At 43.6% G+C, this 19,147-nt stretch overlaps 1 protein-coding gene across 1 annotated transcript in view; it reads right to left on the bottom strand.

Moving 5' to 3' along the window:
* Positions 1 to 1,665: 1,665 nt before the first annotated feature.
* Positions 1,666 to 19,147, bottom strand: part of ABCD2 (ATP binding cassette subfamily D member 2) — a 52,556-nt gene continuing 35,074 nt past the window's right edge. Inside the window, exons 7-10 of the mRNA XM_075742064.1 lie at positions 17,887 to 18,032; positions 10,090 to 10,174; positions 9,234 to 9,359; positions 1,666 to 6,063 (exon numbers count right to left, since the gene is read on the bottom strand). Coding sequence (XP_075598179.1) covers positions 5,853 to 6,063; positions 9,234 to 9,359; positions 10,090 to 10,174; positions 17,887 to 18,032 — 568 coding nt within the window. The 3' untranslated portion in view covers positions 1,666 to 5,852. The remainder of the gene's footprint in view (positions 6,064 to 9,233; positions 9,360 to 10,089; positions 10,175 to 17,886; positions 18,033 to 19,147) is intronic.

Here is a 19,147-nt window from a genome sequence, read left to right as displayed (position 1 = left end):
AAATAAACATTTTTTCCCCTTGTTGTTTGTGTTACCCTACACATGCTGTGTCAAGGCCAGCTTGTCTCTCTGTTTGATGACTACAGAAGAAAAGTAACATGATATTGTATAATTATTTTATGTCCAAGACAGGTTTTATTATTCCTTGTTTCCAATTCCTGGCTCCTCCCATGGACTCTCTTGAATGGGGTTTTCCCAGACCTCATCGCAGCCTGGTTTCTCACTGAGGGCTCAGTCCCAGGACCCAGCTGGGTCCTCAGCCCTCCATCAGCCACCATCACATTCTATTTCTCCCTTTTTTAATTACCTGCTTATAAACAGATTGTTCATACACATCAAACTTGCATTGGGTGGGTGCAGTACTTTTAATATGTCACTGTTACCCTCTCATAGATGTTCCCATTTACATGAGGTTAAAGACACTAATTCAAACAATAAAAAGCAGGAGCTGCAAAATGAGCCATAATCAGAAATAAGGCCATAGCGAGACAGCATGAGGTTCTTCCAGATATTCCCCACCTACCAGAACGTTTTAGCTGTGGGAAGCCGTTGAACACCTCAGGTCTGAATATTTCCTGAGTCCACTTTGCCCTGTGATATGAGCGTTGCTGTCCCGTCTCTTCTGGGAATGCTTAACTCTTGGGCAGAGGCTCAGGGCTCCAGCGCTTCACAGCGAAGGCATGGCGCCAGTCATGGTGGCCTGATCAGAAAGCAGGAATGTTCTCCAGAGAGCAGGCACCAAAGCGTGTCTTACCAAAATAAGTGAAGCTCAGGTGCAACCTTGCAGCTCTCAGCTACCTCCCCCACTACAAGACAGTCTGTCTCCTTCTGATGCATGAGCCCCAGTGGGGTCCTACAGCCCCCAGAGAGCCCCCAGAATGCTTGAATCCTGGACTTTGTTCTTGTCGGTGCTCTCCCTCTGAGTGGTTGCAGCAGCTGGAGGGGAGGCACGGGGGACAGGCCTTCAGTCGCTCCTGAGGATTTAGTTCTCAAGTGCCCACCATTGCCGTGGGCTCTTCAGCTGCACAACCCAGGCCCTGCACCACCACACGGTCCCTCACCATCCCCAGCCACACAGCTGGGAGGTGGTCAGACACGAGCCGGCTCTGGGTGCTGAGGAGTCCACTGGTGTCCTTAGGGTCCTCACAGTCCTGTTAGTCTGCAGGGCTAAAGAGACTGTATTTGTGGATCTTAATCCCTAAGAAAAAAAGAATTCTGCTATTCTAGGCCAACGTGGGCACTTGTTGGTAATATTTGTGACACTGATGCTTTAGGCATAACCTTATCTTACAAAGACCATAATAGCAACCCTTGGGAGTGATGTTGGTGAGGCCACCTGATGTTGTGCTCCTGACACCGTCCTTGGGCACACTGCTGGGTGCCCGGCCTCCCTGCTGAGCTCCCCAGCAAGTGGTGGCAGCTCTTCTCACCTTCTTCTCGTGAATCAGGTCCATGCTGAAGCGGATAGGCACGAGACATGAGAAACCTCACAGCAGCCTTTGACGCCAGCCTGATCTAGGAACAAAACACTTGTTTTAACTTGCAAACACGCAACATCCACCCCAAACTTTCCTACCCCACCACAGAAATGAGAGATAGGAAGGGGCTCCCAGAGCAGGCAGGTCCTGACTGCTTTCCAAATGATTCATAAGGAACGTCATAAACTCAAAGTAAATGCAACATGTTTTATTTGAGGTTGGAATAAATTACAACTGTAAAGCATAATTTATTGCTTTATAAATTGTCTGCTCTTAAAAGGCATTAATATCAAACATAAACAAAACAAAGACACATTCAATTAGCAGTTCAGTTCTCTTAAGCTTCATGAACAGCTCAGTAGGGGGATTTCATTCTACATACGATTGAAATCTCTTGATCACAGGCTCATAAACTTGACTTTGACATGCATTATCATCATTCAGACATGTTGAGGGGACTGTAGACGTGTTCATTTGCTTTAGGATATAATTTTTATTGCAATTTTCCCTAAAATATCCCATTGAATACCTAGTCCTTCATTCCTCACTGAAATACAAATCCCACTCATTTCAAAAAACTCCTTTAAAAGATACATGTGGTTTTCTACCCCTGCAGGAGGGCTTCCAAGTCTAAAACAGGAATGAGTCTGGTCCCCAAATTAAGTGAAAAACAAACTCCTCCTAGGTTAAAATACTTGAAATCCCATGTACCAAAAAAAAAAAAAAGTTTCCTCCCATTCTGAAGATTCTTGAAAAAAATCGCAACATTATCTGAACGAACTGATGTGGATCCTTCATATTTTTACTGTACAGTTACTCCATGCCTGAGACTGGTATGAATTTTGCTCAGCACCTGTACTCCCCCAGGATGCAGACCAGGCAAGTCCAGTCTGCCCTGAGTCCTGGGGGATGGGAGGGTGCTCCCGGGAGGCTTTGCACTATCCAGCCCTGCATGCATAGACGCCGTGACACAATGGGATGGATCTGACCAGCTCCAGCTAGATAGGACAGGCAGAAGGAAGGCCTAAAAGCCACTTTGTCAGCCTCCCGGGGAGTCACAGCTCCTGAACACCAGAAAGGGAATGAGCATTGATGAGCAGCTCTCACTGCACCAGGAAAAAGGATCCCACCAAGGCACCCTGCCCTGCTCGGACCCCCTCCCACTGCAAGGGCCACGTGCTCCCCGTGCCTCGGCTCCCGAACAGAGTCTCCCTGAGCTATGCCCTGAGCAGGGAGCGTGCACCTCTGCTCTGGCCTTCCCGGCTGGGTCCGGAGCAGCACAAAATGAGCTGGCCTATGCCCTGTATTACACCAGAGGTAAAACTCTCCAGAAACAGAACTGGAGACTCCCGTCTCAATTAGCCCTTGGAACAACTAAGAAAGTTTGTAGAGAAAATCTCCAGGGCAGCTTCTCTTCCAGCCACAAAACTAACTTTAAAAATAATGAGCCACCGGTACAGAAAATCCTTCTAAAACTGGCTCAGTATTACTCAGAAAGTTCCTATTTAGACAAGGTTTTCTTCTCAGACCAGCCTCTAATATTCTTGTCATGCCTCAAGAATGTAAATAGCTGAGTGAGATGCTGTTACTGAATGGGAATGGTTAAGTCTATTACTGGATCCAAGAAATAGATATCAATCTTCAAGGAAAATACTATTACATTGATCTTAGTGCAATTTCACTTTTCATTAAAATTTCATCAGTAATGTCTGTATCTTTTGCATGTTTTATGCATAATCTCATTTAAAAAAAAACAGCAAGCAAACTTCTTCTAAACACGGTTTCCTCAGAAGATGTGTTTCTGTTGTGCCATGAGGGATGGCCAGCTCTGATCTCTGCGAGGTGGTACAGCAGATTCCAGGCGCTGCGCTTGCCCATAATGGCTCCCAACAAGTCAAGCGCCATGGCAGAGCTTTGGTGGGAGGCTGGGAGCGTGCAGGACCATACTTGGGGCTGCGCAATTTTCAGCGTCCTCCTCGTTCAGGGACTGGACAACCCTGGTTTAGCTCCAAGCCACGTGGTAAAGTGCTTAACGGAGAGGCGGGGAACCCTACTGCCCCTTTCTCCACCTCAGCTCCTGCCTTGGGAGAGGCTCGTGGAAAGGTGGCATTGTGGACCTTTGCACTAGCAGAAGGATACGCTGCCTCTGGGACAAGGGCATGCATACGGTGCCTGTCGGATTCATCACCATCTTAAAGAAATGTAACTCAGAAACGTGCAAGCCTTTAAAATCATCAGTCATCTCATTTATGCTCACCAAGAACAGATTCTTGGCTGACTTCTTTTTTTCCTTAGCAGTTCTGAATTTTTCTTTGAAGATGAGAAGAAGGAAAGCTAGCCTTCAGGGAGAGGGACAAGCAGAGACACTTGCAAATTAAAATGCATGCACATGAATCCACCACAGCAGTGACCTCCAGTCTGCACTTTACAACACAAACATCTTATTATCTTGAACCTTAATTTCTCCTCCCTTTCAAAGGTTCCCAAGAGCATTCCTTTCTGTGTCAGTGAGATATCCCAGGGGACTCTACAGAAAAAAATAATGAGAGGAACAAACTGTTGTCACCAGGACAAGTATGGGGTTACATTCAAGTCACAGACTTTGGAGGAGCAGGACAGAGAGCAGCCTTATTCCATTTTCTGGTGCAAGTGCCACTGGGGATCCGTAAAACCAGCAAGACAAGCACACAGTGAGAAGGAAGATGAGCACTGAACTGGTATTTGGCAGGTGGAGTTAATTCACCCTCCCCTTGTTTGTGAAGTGATCAGAAAAAGCAAACAGTTTCTGTTAACTTCAGGGTGCTCAAACATTCCCGGCTCAGCAAATACCCCCAAAGTATTTCTCCTCTTCTAACAGCATTGCCCCTCTCAGACTAAGCATACCAGACAGAAAACCTTTAAGGAATCATACTTCTTCCAGGAAAAAAAGAACCAACAAACTTTGGTATTGCTACATTTCAGCTAAGGCTCATTTATCCATCGGCAAAGGCTCTCACCCGCCCTGATCTTCACTCCCGAGCTGCCCAGTTGCAGTGCGGTGCACTTGTAGTCAAAGAGAGCAGATCAGGAGCTCTTAAATCCATTCCCACCTTTATTCTAATTCACCCGTTTTGCCTCCGGCAAGGCACTCAGGCCAGCACCGCCTGTGGGGTTTCTGTTTAATGCACCTTCTGAGTGACTGGGGGCCAGGTCCCTACTGAACTGAGAAGCAGATGGGACAATCAGCGAGTGCGTCTGAAAGCAAAGCTGTTAACTGGTGCCTTTGCTCACGGGGAGGGCGGTGCTCAGCCACTCTACCGAAATATGGCAGGCATATTAATTAGTGGTTACAAAATGCTCTAATTTTTCACAGACTTTTATAAGTGCTGAGCATTTTAATTGGCAGGACAGCCATGCCTGAGAATTCAGTGTATTGTTAGAAACTCACATTTTCCTCCGCTACGGTCCTTCCTGTCACAAAGTGTCTCATGGAACAAACAAGCGTCTACATTGTGATTTCACCAACGGAGGAACTGGGTCAGAGATGGACGCCGGCTGGATCAGACCCATAGAGCAGATGAATGACTCAGTCAAGCGAAAACTAAGGCATTTCATGCCAGGGCCTGTGCTCCATCCCCCCCACCAGAGGTTATTAAATAGGGGACGTAAATAATCCCCCCAAAAAACTGATGTATCATGAAGGGCAAAGAGCCTCTGAAGCTACACAAAATGGCATAAAGTACAGCGCAAGTATATTACATATCTAGCTCTATCTCTGCTTCTCTGTTGTGAGGACAGTGGGTTGCTCGGACAGTTGTCTTCTGGTCAGCCTATTATGTTATTTCCTATGGAAATGCAGGTAAAGGTATGGATGCGATTCAGTAGTAGAACAGGAGTTTGGTTTTACGTGGGCTGAAAGAATGTTTCTTATACCCAAACGAGATTTTTGCATGCATCTGCATACTCACCCAGATGCTGCCTCTGCCGTGCTCCATGCCTGAGTTTCATGCCGGGTTTGCTCTGCATAGCAGGCATATCATACGCACACAGTGACCTGGTACAAGAGCACATTCTGCAGGCCAAGTCTCAGGCAAAAATTCACCTACAAAACCTAAGTGTGTCGGTAGTTTTTTGCAGTGAATCGGGCTTTCACTAGGAATTAACATAAGCTGCAATGACTAATCTTACACTCTGTACACTTGCTTATTTTCTTTTCACAGTTCAACCACTTTCTTCCTTAAGACTAAAACGCTAAAGTCTTACATACCATTAATTTCTGCTGGCTGTGTTTCCCTATGCTCTAAGCCTCTATCACAATGCATGCAGAGGATAATGGCTGAATTTGCAATGCTTTTAACTAAAAAAATACTTTTAAAAACAGAAAACATAAATTATTTATTCTTCTTCATCAATTGTTTTAAGCACTGAGTCTTCTCCCAAGATTTTACACAGTTCATTCAGTCTCTGCTGCATTTTAGGAATTCCTGCAAGCTGGGATTCCAGTCTCTGTTTTTCCTCACTCAGTGATAAACGGATAGCGGTGTCCAACTGCTCGAAACGCCAGCCGCCCTGTCCGTCAAACTGCAGCAAGTGAGTGTGGTACTTCCTGCAGTAGAAATTAAAACATTAGTAATGGCTCAGGGAACAGATAGCTCATTTTTGCATGCAAATTTGGATGTCTGTGTCTATTTTCCACAGTGCCTCTCAGGAAGTTGAGAGCTGTCCAGTTTTGGATCACCGGGTAAGAATTTTTTTCAGTCACTCATAATCCCAGGGCACCTTTTTGTAAGGGATTTGAGTATTTCAAAGCCTAGGACCTGCCTAGGCCACCGAGTGAAATTCAGCAGTGAGGTGCCAGCTATAAGCTATCGGCACTGGTGTGGGCTCCCCAGGTGTGGCGGTCACCGCCTGGAGCAGCCTTCATGGCCTCATCGAGGCCCTCCCCTGCAGTGACACTGGCAGGAGCAGGCAGCAGGGCTGTGGAAAGTCCCCACCATCTTCTGCTGTCCCTGGGCAAGGTGGCGGCCCCCCTCTTTCTCCCTCCCTCTTAGAAACATTGTCTGTGGCTGCAGTTGCCTCCACTGCAACTCCACCAGACTCCTCTTTCTCCAGGAGCTTGATGAGGAGCAGCAAACAAGGCTCCCTCCTTCCTCAGGAATGCTAAACCCAGTTAATTTTATTTACCTCACTTTCTGAGAGACATTTTACCTCCTTAGTAGAAAGTACATTCAAGCAGGCACGGTGCACCTGACACTACCGATAGAACTCTAGTTTGTTCGAATTACACCTCAGTTTGTTCCCCTCTATCCTATAAGGCTGGCTAAAGAAACCTCCAGTCCTAAAACATGGTTCAGTTTTCAAGGATCAAAATTAAAAAAGTCTGTATAGGACTCACAGATCTGTCAGTGAGTTTCAGGGTGTGTGCACGGAAAATATTCAAAGGTGTACATGTGGAGGTTGTCAAGACCTGACAAGGCATTTCTCAGGAAGTGCAAGAGGAAGACCAGAGAGTTCCCTCAGAGCTGCTGGTATGACTGTGTAATTTATCACTATAAATTATAGAACATGAGACGCATCATAAAATAGTGATTGTAAATCCCATCCAGGTAATGTGACAGTTTAATAAACTCAATAGCTTATGACATGGGACTGAAAAGAGATTAAACTCCAGGCTTATATTCACCACTTCTTGCATATTATTCTTTGTGACACCAAATGCTTAACCTATCCTTCCATTTTTTCCCCACCAAAAAAAAGAAAAACCCAGGAAACTAAGATAGCTGACCGAGACATCCAATGTTTGTGGTCTAGGAAAGCAGCCAATATTTTGATTAAAAGAGCAAATATTTCCTGGTATAATCTTGAGAAGGAGAAAAAAGCACATGAACCTGTTCTTTGTCTATGCAGTGCAATCCCTGTGGAAGCAACCCAAGTTTAAGGCATTTGCTTCTTATTTCTGAACACTCAGCACTTCTGTTTACTTCTCCAGAACCCCACAAATCACCAGATTTCTGATAATGTCAGTAGTACTGTGGAGGTTACAACAACAATCTCAAGCCTTCCTGAATAGCACTAATACTAGAAAACAAGAAATGTCAGTAGGAAACTGAACTCTAAAGGTCTTCCTTACAAGTTCTTTTGCAGAACTTTCTCCCTCTGCATCACAGAATCAAAATAGAATCATAGAATGGTTTGGGTTTGAAGGGACCTCAAAGATCATCTAGTTCCAACTCTCCCTGTAATGAGCAGAGACATCTTCCCCTAGATCAGATTGCCCAAAGCACCATCCAACCTGGCTTTCAACACTTCCAGGGAGGGGGCACCCACAGCTTCTCTGGGCAACCTGTTCCAGCGCCTCACCACCCTCACAGGGAAGAATTTCTTCCTAATATCCAATCTAAACCTACCCTCCTTCAGCTCAAGGCCACTACCCCTTGTCCTGTCACTACATGCCCTTACAAACAGTCCCTCTCCAGCTTTCCTGGAGGCCCCTTCAGGTACTGGAAGGCTGCTTTGAGGTCTCCCTGGAGCCTTCTCTTCTCCAGGCTGAACAACCCCAACTCTCTCAGCCTGTCCACATAAGAGAGGTGCTGCAGCCCTCTGATCATCTTTGTGGCCCTTCTCTGGACTTGCTCCAACAGCTCCATGTCTTTCTTGTGCTGGGCACCCCAGAGCTGGACGCAGTACTCCACATGGGGTCTCACGAGAGCAGAGTAAAGAGGCAGAATCATCTCCCTCAACCTGCTGGCCAATGCTCTCAAATACGTGTTTTCTTTGGTGGTTTTAAAATAATGCTAACCTTAAAGAAAAATAAAGTAATATATTTATTTTTAAGTGTAATTTAAATTATTTTAAAAACAAATATCTATGTGACATTTTTTCCTTATCAGAATACCCAATTTTTCTTAATATTTTAGTCCTAATCCAACAAAGGACTTTTCCTGTCACTATTTCCACAAAGAAAGGAGGAATGACGGGGAAATTGTTCTTTTTCAGAGAAGCAGACACTGGTACAATTTCTTTCCCTTGAGGCAATGAATTGGTAATGGATTTTTTGTCATCAGCTTAAAAAACTAAGCACTCTGACAGTAGAGATCAAGGACTTCAGAACAAATAGTCTCTGCTAATGTCAGCTTACAGCTTCTTGATCTCCTTTTGCCCTTTAAAATATTTGGTTGTTTTATGCATTCAGTAACTACATTTATTTCCTTTGAGGGACTCTTCCATAATTAGTACTCCCTCACTAGAATGATGTTTCTCAGAATTCTAATATTTCTTTTTTAATAGACAATCAAATTTTGAAAGCTCACAACCTCTGCAGATAAAGGACACAAGTTAAAACAACAGATGTGTTATTCCGATGGAAGGACAAAGAGCAGGTTAATCACTTGTCATGTTTCCCATCTTCTCCTAAGCACTGGTAAAATTCCCCAGGACAGCTCATGTATCTTGTCACCTTTACAGAATAATGTGGTGATATCTGTTGTGGCTGTGGTGGACTAATTCATTGCCTCTTAGATACCTGCATGTTGCTAATAACAGTTAATAACTGAAACACATTTTAAAAAATAAGACGGAGGAAAAAATATGTGTCAAAGAATGAAAAAAAAAATCAATACTAAATGCATTTACATCACTATTAATGTAGACATGTTATCTTAGAAACTGCAGTAGATATTGATTGAACAATTGCCCTAATACAAAGAATAAAGGGCAATCCGCTGCCTGTCAGAAAGCTAAAAGCAAGGACCACAATAAATCCCTGAACATACTTACCAAAGAGAAGGTCTGTGTGTTATAGAAAGCAGGGATATCCCAGCAGCTTTTGCAGCTTGGAATATCTTTCCTTCAACATCAATGCTTACAGCACTCGTGCATTCATCCAGCAATGCGTATTTTGGCCTTTCAAAACCAGATAAAGAACATTACTCTTCTATGTTTCGGACAGTATTCCCATGTACGATGTTTAATTCAAAGAACAACGGAAAGAAGAGAGCTATTTTTGCCAGATAGCTGTCTCTCATCTACAGCTGGAAGCTGGCTAGCAAAAACATAAAGTTTCCATGCATTATTCAGGTGCAGAGCCAGCTTCCAGGAAAAACAAGGGGTTTTTTCCTGGTTCATCTGAGTACACAGTGATCTAACTTCTATGTTCTAGTTTGACCTAGTATTGTTCTGTCCTGTCATCAAGTCATGTGGTAGCTACAGCCAACTCAGAAACTTTCTATCCACAGCTATGTATGGATTGGGCTGCCTTTGTGTGCTTGCAGTCTCCAAACCAAAAAGCTTGGCTTTCAAACTCCCATAGCCTCTGCAACAGTCCATCAGACTTCTGCAATAGTTGTAGGACAGATGCAGGGAAGAAGTTTGTGCCAAGATTTAACAAAGAAAGGAACATCTGGAGAATGTAATGCTATGTTGCCAAAAGCAAAGCTTAAGTAAGAAGCATTGCCTAAACTAAAAGCAGAGCTTGTATGAATAAACGACAAGGTCTGCGATCCTATGCAACCATCTAGTAGTATTGCATATTGCATGGAGATTAGAGCCTACTACTGCTCAAACTATGACAGCAAACCTGCAAAACTCTTCCTCATTTTCAGATGCTACTTAAAGAACAAATCAAAATTCTTACTTATGGTAAAACATCCGAGCCATGCCCATCCTTTGTTTTTCTCCTCCTGATAGGACATCTTTCCAATCCATGATGGCATCCCAGCCTTTAAAAAAAATGCAAACAAAATGTGTCAGGACAATGTAAGTTTGTGAAGGAAATGCAGCTTCACTTGCAACATCTCTGCAATCTGCAACCGAAATCATAAAGATCATTTCCATTGCAGAAGAGACAGCTCAGGGTTCTGGATCACATCTTCTGAAACACCTCAATGCCTTTCCACTGGCACTCAATTGGAAGAATGTCCCAAATATCATGTCAATTTTGAAAGTGAAATTTAACCCTCTTGGTCATGTAGGTATTGTCAGAAACTTTACTTACCATGTCTTTGAAAAAACTTTTACCTGTGTATAACTAATTGTTTTATTCCATCGTGTTTGTTTTATAGAACAATTTGCTATTCCTTCTTGAAAGGTGTGAGCAGAAATTTAAAAACTAATTCAAAGAAATAAAGCATAAAAAACATAAAGAGCAGTGCTGGACTCCGCTCACTACTGTAGGCAAAGGATAACTGCCAGCAAACTCAACAGAAGCACAGATGCAGACCCAGGCATGCATTCTGTGTGCACAGACAAGAAGCTCACATACAAAACTGCAAACAGACAGGAGGATTTTCTATACAAACTTCCCACTACCTTGTATTTAGAAATGACCCACAACTGTTATAACACTGGGTATCCTTATTAAATATTCTGCATGGCTTCTAACTGATTTTTTTCTTCATCACTTTCAGAGACATGCAACGGGAGTGTGATGCATTTTATCTGCGATCTCTCGGCAGACTGGGGTTTCTGTGAGTACTCTGGCATGATTCATTCCCAGTAATGAAAGACGTCAAATACCAAATTACCCTACCAAAAAAGTTTTCGGTCAAACAATCCAGATGATAGAGTAGCAAAATAGATGAGTTTTGAAAAGGGCAAGTGTGCATGTAGAGAAAATCTGACAAGACATTTCTCTCAATAGATCATCTATTCATGAGACAGGCAGCTGGAGTGGGGCCGAGCGAGGAAGAGAACATTTTTCCAAATCAGCCCAGAAGCACTGTAACTAAAAAAATAACACCACAACCAAAACCTCTTTTCCGCCACTGTCCAACTGAACATAAACATTTGCCAGAAAAGACTATAAACAGGGTCAAGCAAGGAGGCTGGGCTGTGTCATTTCTGATACCTGAACAAAGGTGGGCCAAGTGGGGCTCATGAAGGTGCAGGAGGCTGGGGAGTGCTCTGCCCCCGCTTGGTGCTACACTAGGGCTTGGTAGGTCTGAACAAAACTCAGTGAAGCATCTGGTGAGAGGTTGTGTGACTGAAAACAGGAATTGATAATGCTAGAGACTGAATTCCAGGCATTTTCTCTATGTAAATTTGTAAAATAGAATGTAATAATTTTTGAATATCTGTGTATAGAGTTAAATTTAAAAACCAGGCATGCACACAGCAGAAATACATTACCCTTAGTGATCCTATTGTTTTTCTCTAGTTTCCTTCTATTCGCATTTAAGGATCCCAGTGGGCACCTCCCCCGGGGGCACATACAGCGCTTTCTATCAGCAGGCTCCTAGCAAAGACGGAGTTGTGTAATGATTAACTGAATCACCAGGTGGACGAATGCTGGTGAAGGGAGCAGATACACAGAGGCTGCTGCTGCTGAGCAGTCCCAGTGCTGGGACCACACAGAGAGTTGGAGGAGTGCTGTTCCACCAACACCTTCAGCTTCCAAAAAAAGACTGTAAAGCACCTGGAGCGCTCCTTTTTGGCAAAGGGTTCTAGGGCAAGGGATGGGAATGGTCCTTCATGAAAACCATAGAAACATCTATGCTTCTGAACACAATGTTCAGGCTGCTGCTTATATTTTGTTATTTTTAAGCTGAGAATACAGATGAGCTCCAGGGATCTGGATCTGAGCTAGGGGGTGGGTGGGTGTGCATGTGTCCACCTGTGCCTGCGTTCATACCGCTTCTTCCTGATCAGCTGCTTCGTAAAGACTTATTAGAAGACAAAAAAGGAATGAAGTTCAAGAAGAAGTGTCATGTTATCAGTAAAATCATTCTATTATTTCCTCTAAAGGTGCAAGATTTAGCCTTTGTTTACCAGGATACAATGGTCATCTCTGTGGTCACTTCAACTTACATTCTAACTGAATATTAGAAGTGCGTGTTGTCTCTTCCTGCCTAGCTCCCTCCCTGAACTTTCCTGTTTGCCATTTGGAATGTCTCAATCAACAGATAAGAAAAGACCCATTCTAATATTATCCCTTTTAAAAATTATTTTCTAAGGTCTGAACAATTTCCTCTGAACACTTAGGCATTGTAACTCACAATAAACTGACTCCCTACTGGGCACTAACAATAATGCACCTCTTGTTTCTTTTTTCTTCCTGCTGACATGGCACAGGTCAGTGAAGGTTGTTAGTGTTCTGAAAATATCTGCCAAGTCAATGGCTTACGTCACCCACTGCTACATCCACTACACAAATGAAGAAATGAAATGGCTTGTCTGTGAACGCAGCACACAAATCTCAGTGGTTACAAACGTAATTTTCCTGGTTTCAGCTGAGAGAATTGATTTTCTTCATAGTAGCTAGTGTGGGGATATGTTTTGGATTTGTGCTGGAGACAGCATTGATAATATAGATGCTTTTGTTCTATGGACCTATTGATGAGCAGTGTTTACATGGGGCCAAGGCCTTTTCTGCTTCTTGCACTGCCCTGCCAGCGGGATGGCTGGGGGTGTACGAGGAGTTGGGAGGAGATACTGACAGGACAGGTGACCCAAACTGACCAAAGGGATATTCCATACTATATGATGTCACACTCAGTTTATAAGGAGCTTGGGGGAAGGGGGGGGGGGGGGGCGGCGGCATTCAGAGCAATGGCGTGTGTCTTCCCAAGTAACCGTTACGCGTGACAGAGCCCTGCTGTCCTGGAGATGGCTGAACACCTGCCTGCCCATGGGAAGTGGGGAATGAATTCCTTGTCTTGCTTTGCTTGTGCGCACGGCTTTTGTTTTACCTGTTAAACTGTCTTTATCTCAACCCACGAGTTTTCTCACTTTAACTCTTCCAGTTCTCTCCCCCATCCCGATGGGGAGGGAGTGAACGAGCGGCTGCGTGGTGCTCAGCTGCCAGCTGGGGTAAAACCACGACAATTGCACATGGTATGAGGTAGGTGTGATGAACATTAGATGTCACAGAAATGCCTTTTGCAACCAGTAAGACAAAGAGCATGTGTAATCTGCTGGGGCAGAGTAACAGCAGTAGAAATACATACAGATGTCAGCAGCAACTAGTAATAGCCTCATGATAGCAGCATTTCATTTTCTTCCATGACTTCTTTTATAATTCCTTTTACCTCAATTTTCTGAAGGAAAAAGCAAGCTAAATTTGACAACAAAAAATGGGTTATGCCTGGGGTCTGCAGCGCTGTGAATCTTCATTCTCGTGAATCCTCACACTTACACGCAAGACAAAGCATTCAGCTGCCATAAACCGATACGCTTAAAAGTTCCTTTTCTAGATCTACATTACAATGCACCTCATTTGACATGGACTGGAGTGGTACAGCTTCATGACAGAAGAAAGGCTACCACAGCAAACTACAGCCAGAGAGTCCACCCCTGGTGAGCTTTTGAACATGGAGGCCTCTTGCACAGCATATGTCCCCAGGCAGTTGTCAAAATGGAAGACAGCCTGAGTGTTGTGCAGGATGAATATGCAAGGGCAATCCTTAGCTGAGGAAGGAACAAAGAGACCATCAATTGTGTGAGCCCCAGCTCAGCATGACGCTGCAGGGATTTGTGTTTCTGGATTTCAGAGCCACTGGAAAAGCTGGCAGAGCATTCCAGAGTTCCAGCTGGTACCAGTAACCAAAGCAAAACCAGGGCTAAAATGATCAGATGAAAAAATCCCAGAGAAAGGAAATGTGCTTGGCTGTGTGTTTATAGGTAGCCTAGCACAAAGGTTCCCTGGACAAGACCCAAAGATATGACAAATGTGCAAAATAATGAGGAATAATTATAATCTGGGGTGCTGAGAAACCATGAACAGGTTGAACTTGTTGAGTAATATCATCAGCCCCAACCTGACAGGCCCAGTCATGCATTCAGCGTGCTGCTACACGTACTCATGGCTCCTCTCATGTGACAGGCTGCCACATGACGATTGACACTTGCTAAATATACACGGATTTTCAAAGCAGATCAAAAAGGAACCATGTTATGTATATCTACTGCACATCTCCATGCTCTTACTCAAGACTTCTGGACATGCCTTTTCACCATCCGTGCTGAATACAACCTTCTTTGCTACCCTCATTTTGTATGACATTATTGTTCTGGTAGAGCAAGCAATTTTGCAGGTGTTGATGGGGACACCTTATTGATGATATAAAGGCAAGTAACAAAATGGCACTCCTCTGACATCCAGATGGTGAGAAAAATATCAGTGTGGGATTCAGTAGGAAGGAAATTTTGCCCCTGGCAGCAAGGGGTGCTACTGCCAGCAGCAATTGCACTGGGTTCTTCCAGGGCTCGGGCTCAGGGACATCCAGAGTGGTGTTGGTGAGGAGGGGGATTGCTATTTTGGTGGTTTTGATGGATTCTGTTGCTAAGGACTGTTTCATGAGGGTAACACAGAAGCTAAATGCCAAACTGGGCTACTTACTCCTGTAACCATTCTCTTTACTTCTAACTAACTGGGTCAAATCTTATTGCTAGAAAAAAGAGAGGAATTTCTGCCATCGGCAGCAACAAGAATAATGTCAGGCTCTTGTTGGCTACTTTACACTTGGAATCTGGTGACCCTTGTACTGATGCAATGTGGAAGTAATTCAGCTAAAGACAATAAAGTTATACCAGGACAAATAAATTGAGTCAGAGTTGCACACTTCTGGCTCAATCTGGCTTTTTCATAACTGCCCACAGGGATCAGAACACAAAACTGCAAGGCATCATATTATACACGCATGACATTTGTGGTCAATTAAAGCACAACAGGGTCATGCCCTAAGGAGCCTGCTGTCCAGTAGAAGCTTAATTCTGCAGGGGATGGGTGAAAGGGGAGAAGACAGAGGTAAGGCTCTGAAGGAGAAGAAGTTCTATAGAAAAAAATATTGAATAACGATTGATAGACAGCTAGCTCTGTTCTTAGAACAGTTTATGGAAACAGTTCAAAACAGCATGGACAAGAATATATATATCCACAAGAATCTGAATAACTAAAAATGGTTTCATACATTTTTCTTTCAGATGTAGTACATTATCAAAAAGTGTATACAATATATAAGTAGAAACTTGCTGGGAATTTTTCAGTAAAACTTTTTTTCTATTGTCAACCATCAAAGCAGTTTGCAAAAAGGAGAAAGATGGTTTGGGGCAAATCCCTTGTTCTAAAGCTTTATATGGGATTTTTCATTATTTTGCAAAGAAAAGAGTTCCAATTTTAATAGAAATGATTTTAAGTAAAAGAATAAAATAAAAATTAGAATTAAAAAATCATTCAGCTGTGTATAAACAAAAATTTCAATTGTTCATTTTCAACAAGTATTTCTCTGGCTTGCTGGTTCAAAAAAACCAGAATATGAGTCTTTGTCCCAAATTGGGGGAGCTCTAAAGAATATGTAAGCAAATGAAATCCATGGAACGTGTCAAATCATATGTCACGGATTTCCTCTCTACTCCTACCTTCGCACTTGTCTCCTGTAAAAGTCCAAGGAGAAAAGGGAACAAGTAATGTATTATGGTCCTAAAAACTTCCTGGTATGTGGTAATCTCTCCCCCTGTTTTCCGGCTCTGCCCGCTTCTGTCATTTTAGATTGCAAAGTACCTAAGACATTTTTTTTAACATTTGTTTGTGCACACTTTTGCACAGTGTGCCCTTATCCCGAGTGCAGTTTCAACAGCGCACCAGTGAACATTAACAGTGGCCTCTAGACTTTTTTACAGATTGTGTGTTTCTTGCCTGTGCAGTCAGACAGGCAAAAGAGCAAGAATGGGGTCAGCAATAAATACTTTCTTTGGCAGGGAAAGTAGAGCGAGACTGATCCAAACCTGGGGTTTCAGTTTAGCAACACAGAACACTGACCCTAGCCAACGGCATCTCGTACGTGGAGCAGTTACACGCTCCAGCTGCGGCGTTATAAACCACAACGATGTGCATTCAGAGACTGCTGGGGATATGGTTTTGGCCACTGAGGGTCATGTGTTGTTCAGTACATCTACAAGTACCAGCAGGCTATGAACGCACACTCCGCAGTGGCTTCTCGCCACTGACAATTAAACCGCTCCTCCTTTTCCAGCTCCCCATTCCAACACATCTGCTTGTTCTTCTGCAATCTGGGTACTTCGCTTAGTGAGGTAAGTGAGTCAGGAATACTAATATGAATAATGTCAGTGCAAGGAGTAGAGGCTGCCTCCGCAATTATTCTGGTCACTGAGTTTAGCTCTCTGCCCACTTTTTCAGTCCTTGTGTTATAGTATCAGATCTGAATAACAATATGAATCAGAATGATAGCAGATTCTTATTTTCTATTGCAACTTGAGGGCCAACAGTCATTATTACATTCTTAAAGAAGCATTAACACGTGGAAAGATAAGAGTCTATCAACAGGATTGTGAGGTGGAGATGTATTTGCAGGTATACAATTGTTGCTGTAAATGTTACTACTCCCCACTCTAAAATGTGCAGAAAAGACGTCAGATGAGTGTCCATGCATACTTCAAAAATAAAATACACCTTCTGCCTTTTGAACAGAGCAACAGGCTGCCATCCAGGAATGGGAATCTAGACGTTGCCTTTGGATTTCCAGTGGCTGAAGGACTACTCTCTATTGTCAGACTGATCCTGAGAGCACACATGCCAAGCACACACATTACAAGGCAATGCACCCAAAGTACCCTCTCAAAAAGGAGCACTGACAGCTGGCAGAGAGAGGCAGGGTGCATCCAGCACTCCTAATGTCAGCTCCTTAAAGGGGGCTGAAGATCCTCCTTTTTCTCTCTAAATGTTACCGACTTTGTCCTACGTCTGTTTTAAAAGCATAATGATGGGGAGGAAATTCAAACCAGAGATTAGTGGCTAGTGGGAACAAAAGGATGAAAATTATTGCTATGTTTGGGGAAAAAATCTCCAGTTCCTTAGACACAAGAGAAGTCTTTAGTATCTTTAACCATTAGCACTGTGCCAGTGCATTTACACTGTCTCCTATTCTTAGGACAAACAACACTGAGAACACATGGCAACTTAAACAGCAAGTGGTAGGTGGCAACGCTCTACTGCCAGCCGGTGTTGTTTGGTTATTTTTAACTTGTTCACCTTGGTGGTGTGGTATCAGACATTCCTTCTCATGGCACATAGTCCTGCTGATCCCACAAACCAGGGAGGTGAAAGCAGACCTGACTCTATTTTCATTCACATGCTTTCGAGTTGATGTAGTCAGTGACATTACAAGGTTTTAAGACAGGTTACATTTTCTAAGAAAATGAAGGAAGGCCAGTGATCTCACAGTACCATGAAAAGACTGGCCATTTCAAGAGAACAAGGATGTTCAGCTTGATCATGGATTTACTGGGGAGGAGAGAAGCCCTTAGCTCTTCTCCTTCTGTTAGCATCAGGAGCAACAATCATGTAGTTGTGCAGCTCCCGCAACCACAAAAGGTTTGGATCCAGTCTTGCCAGTTCAGTAAGTAAAGGTCAGTCACACTAAGACACACACGCGAGGAATGGATTTTGTAAAGCTTTTTAGAAAAATATGCAATTTACCTCCTTCTCTTTGAACTATGTGGTACAGATGAACCATATGCAGGATACACTCCAGATCTTGATCTTGGTAGCCTTTCTCGTGCATGTCATCCACTGAGTCTGGATAGATTACTTGATCACGTAGTGTTCCAATGGACATGTAGGGTCTGAGAAACAATACAGAGAAACAGGTAATCTGGAGCTGGCTCCAAGCAAGAGCATCTTGCTGATGCTCTATAAGCAGAGTATAATGCTTTAAACACCATGTTGCTAAAACTGGAGTTATCTGTGGGTGCATTGTGGGTGAATGTTTTTCTAAATTTACCCTAGGGACAATGTATTGTTTCCATAACAGTAGATTACAGGGTAGCAACAGGGGTAGTACTAGCATGAAAACAAAATGACAGATCAGGCAGAATAAACATCCACTTCACAGCCCATTCTGAATGCTTTCACTTGGAATCAGGGAAACTCTATGCTGTATTCAAGGTTTGGTACGCTCAGAGATTTAGAAATTGAATTAAACACTCACATGTTAAAAGCAAATTGTAACAAGAGCGTTGCAGCTCAAACTGGGAAAGACTTCCATGGAGCAGCAGGAGACACTCAAGTCAGGCAGGAGAGCATTGAAAGCCTCCTTTGCACCCTACTATTCTGGGCTGCTGAACTGGGACCGGGCGTAACCTAGCTGGTGCTAGAAGCCAGAGAAACACTTCTGAGTTGCAAAAAAGCATACATTAAAGAAGATGATCAGTTTAAAACTCCCAGCACCAGCCTCCCTTTGCCAAGCACAAGGCTGAGCCGTATGTGAAGCAGTTTCTGAACCACCATGTTCCCAGATCAAGTATTACCATCCATCTTACTAATATAAGCTGTCCCCACTTTGGAGTCAGAGTCCTCAATCATGGACGTGTCCCTGGTATGGCTATAGACAGTCTCCACAATGTGATGAGCTGTGCCCAGCCTCTGGTACAGCCCAGGTGCCCAAAATCCTCCTAGTCTCTAAATGAAGTCAGCTCAAAGAACAGTTTTACAGCCCTCTCAAAGATACCAGGCCATTCAGGCTAGAATAGCAAAGGCAATCTAACACACATCTATTTGACCATCTCTTTTGCTGCTCTAGTTCTAAGGATTTCTTGCAAAGGACAAATATCCATCCTGTCCCACAGACACTGCTGATAGTTCTTGGAAGCTGGAAACACCCTGGGAATGATCTGTGAGATTTTGAGTTTGGAAGGGAAGGCCAGAGCCGAAGAACAAACAGGCTCCAGACTCTGTCCTG

The sequence above is a fragment of the Balearica regulorum genome, chromosome 1 (genome assembly GCF_011004875.1).
Source record: "Balearica regulorum gibbericeps isolate bBalReg1 chromosome 1, bBalReg1.pri, whole genome shotgun sequence".
In the NCBI taxonomy this organism is placed as follows: domain Eukaryota; kingdom Metazoa; phylum Chordata; class Aves; order Gruiformes; family Gruidae; genus Balearica; species Balearica regulorum.
The sequence above is the reverse complement of the archived record's forward strand: the minus strand, read 5'-3'. Positions and strand labels throughout refer to the sequence as shown.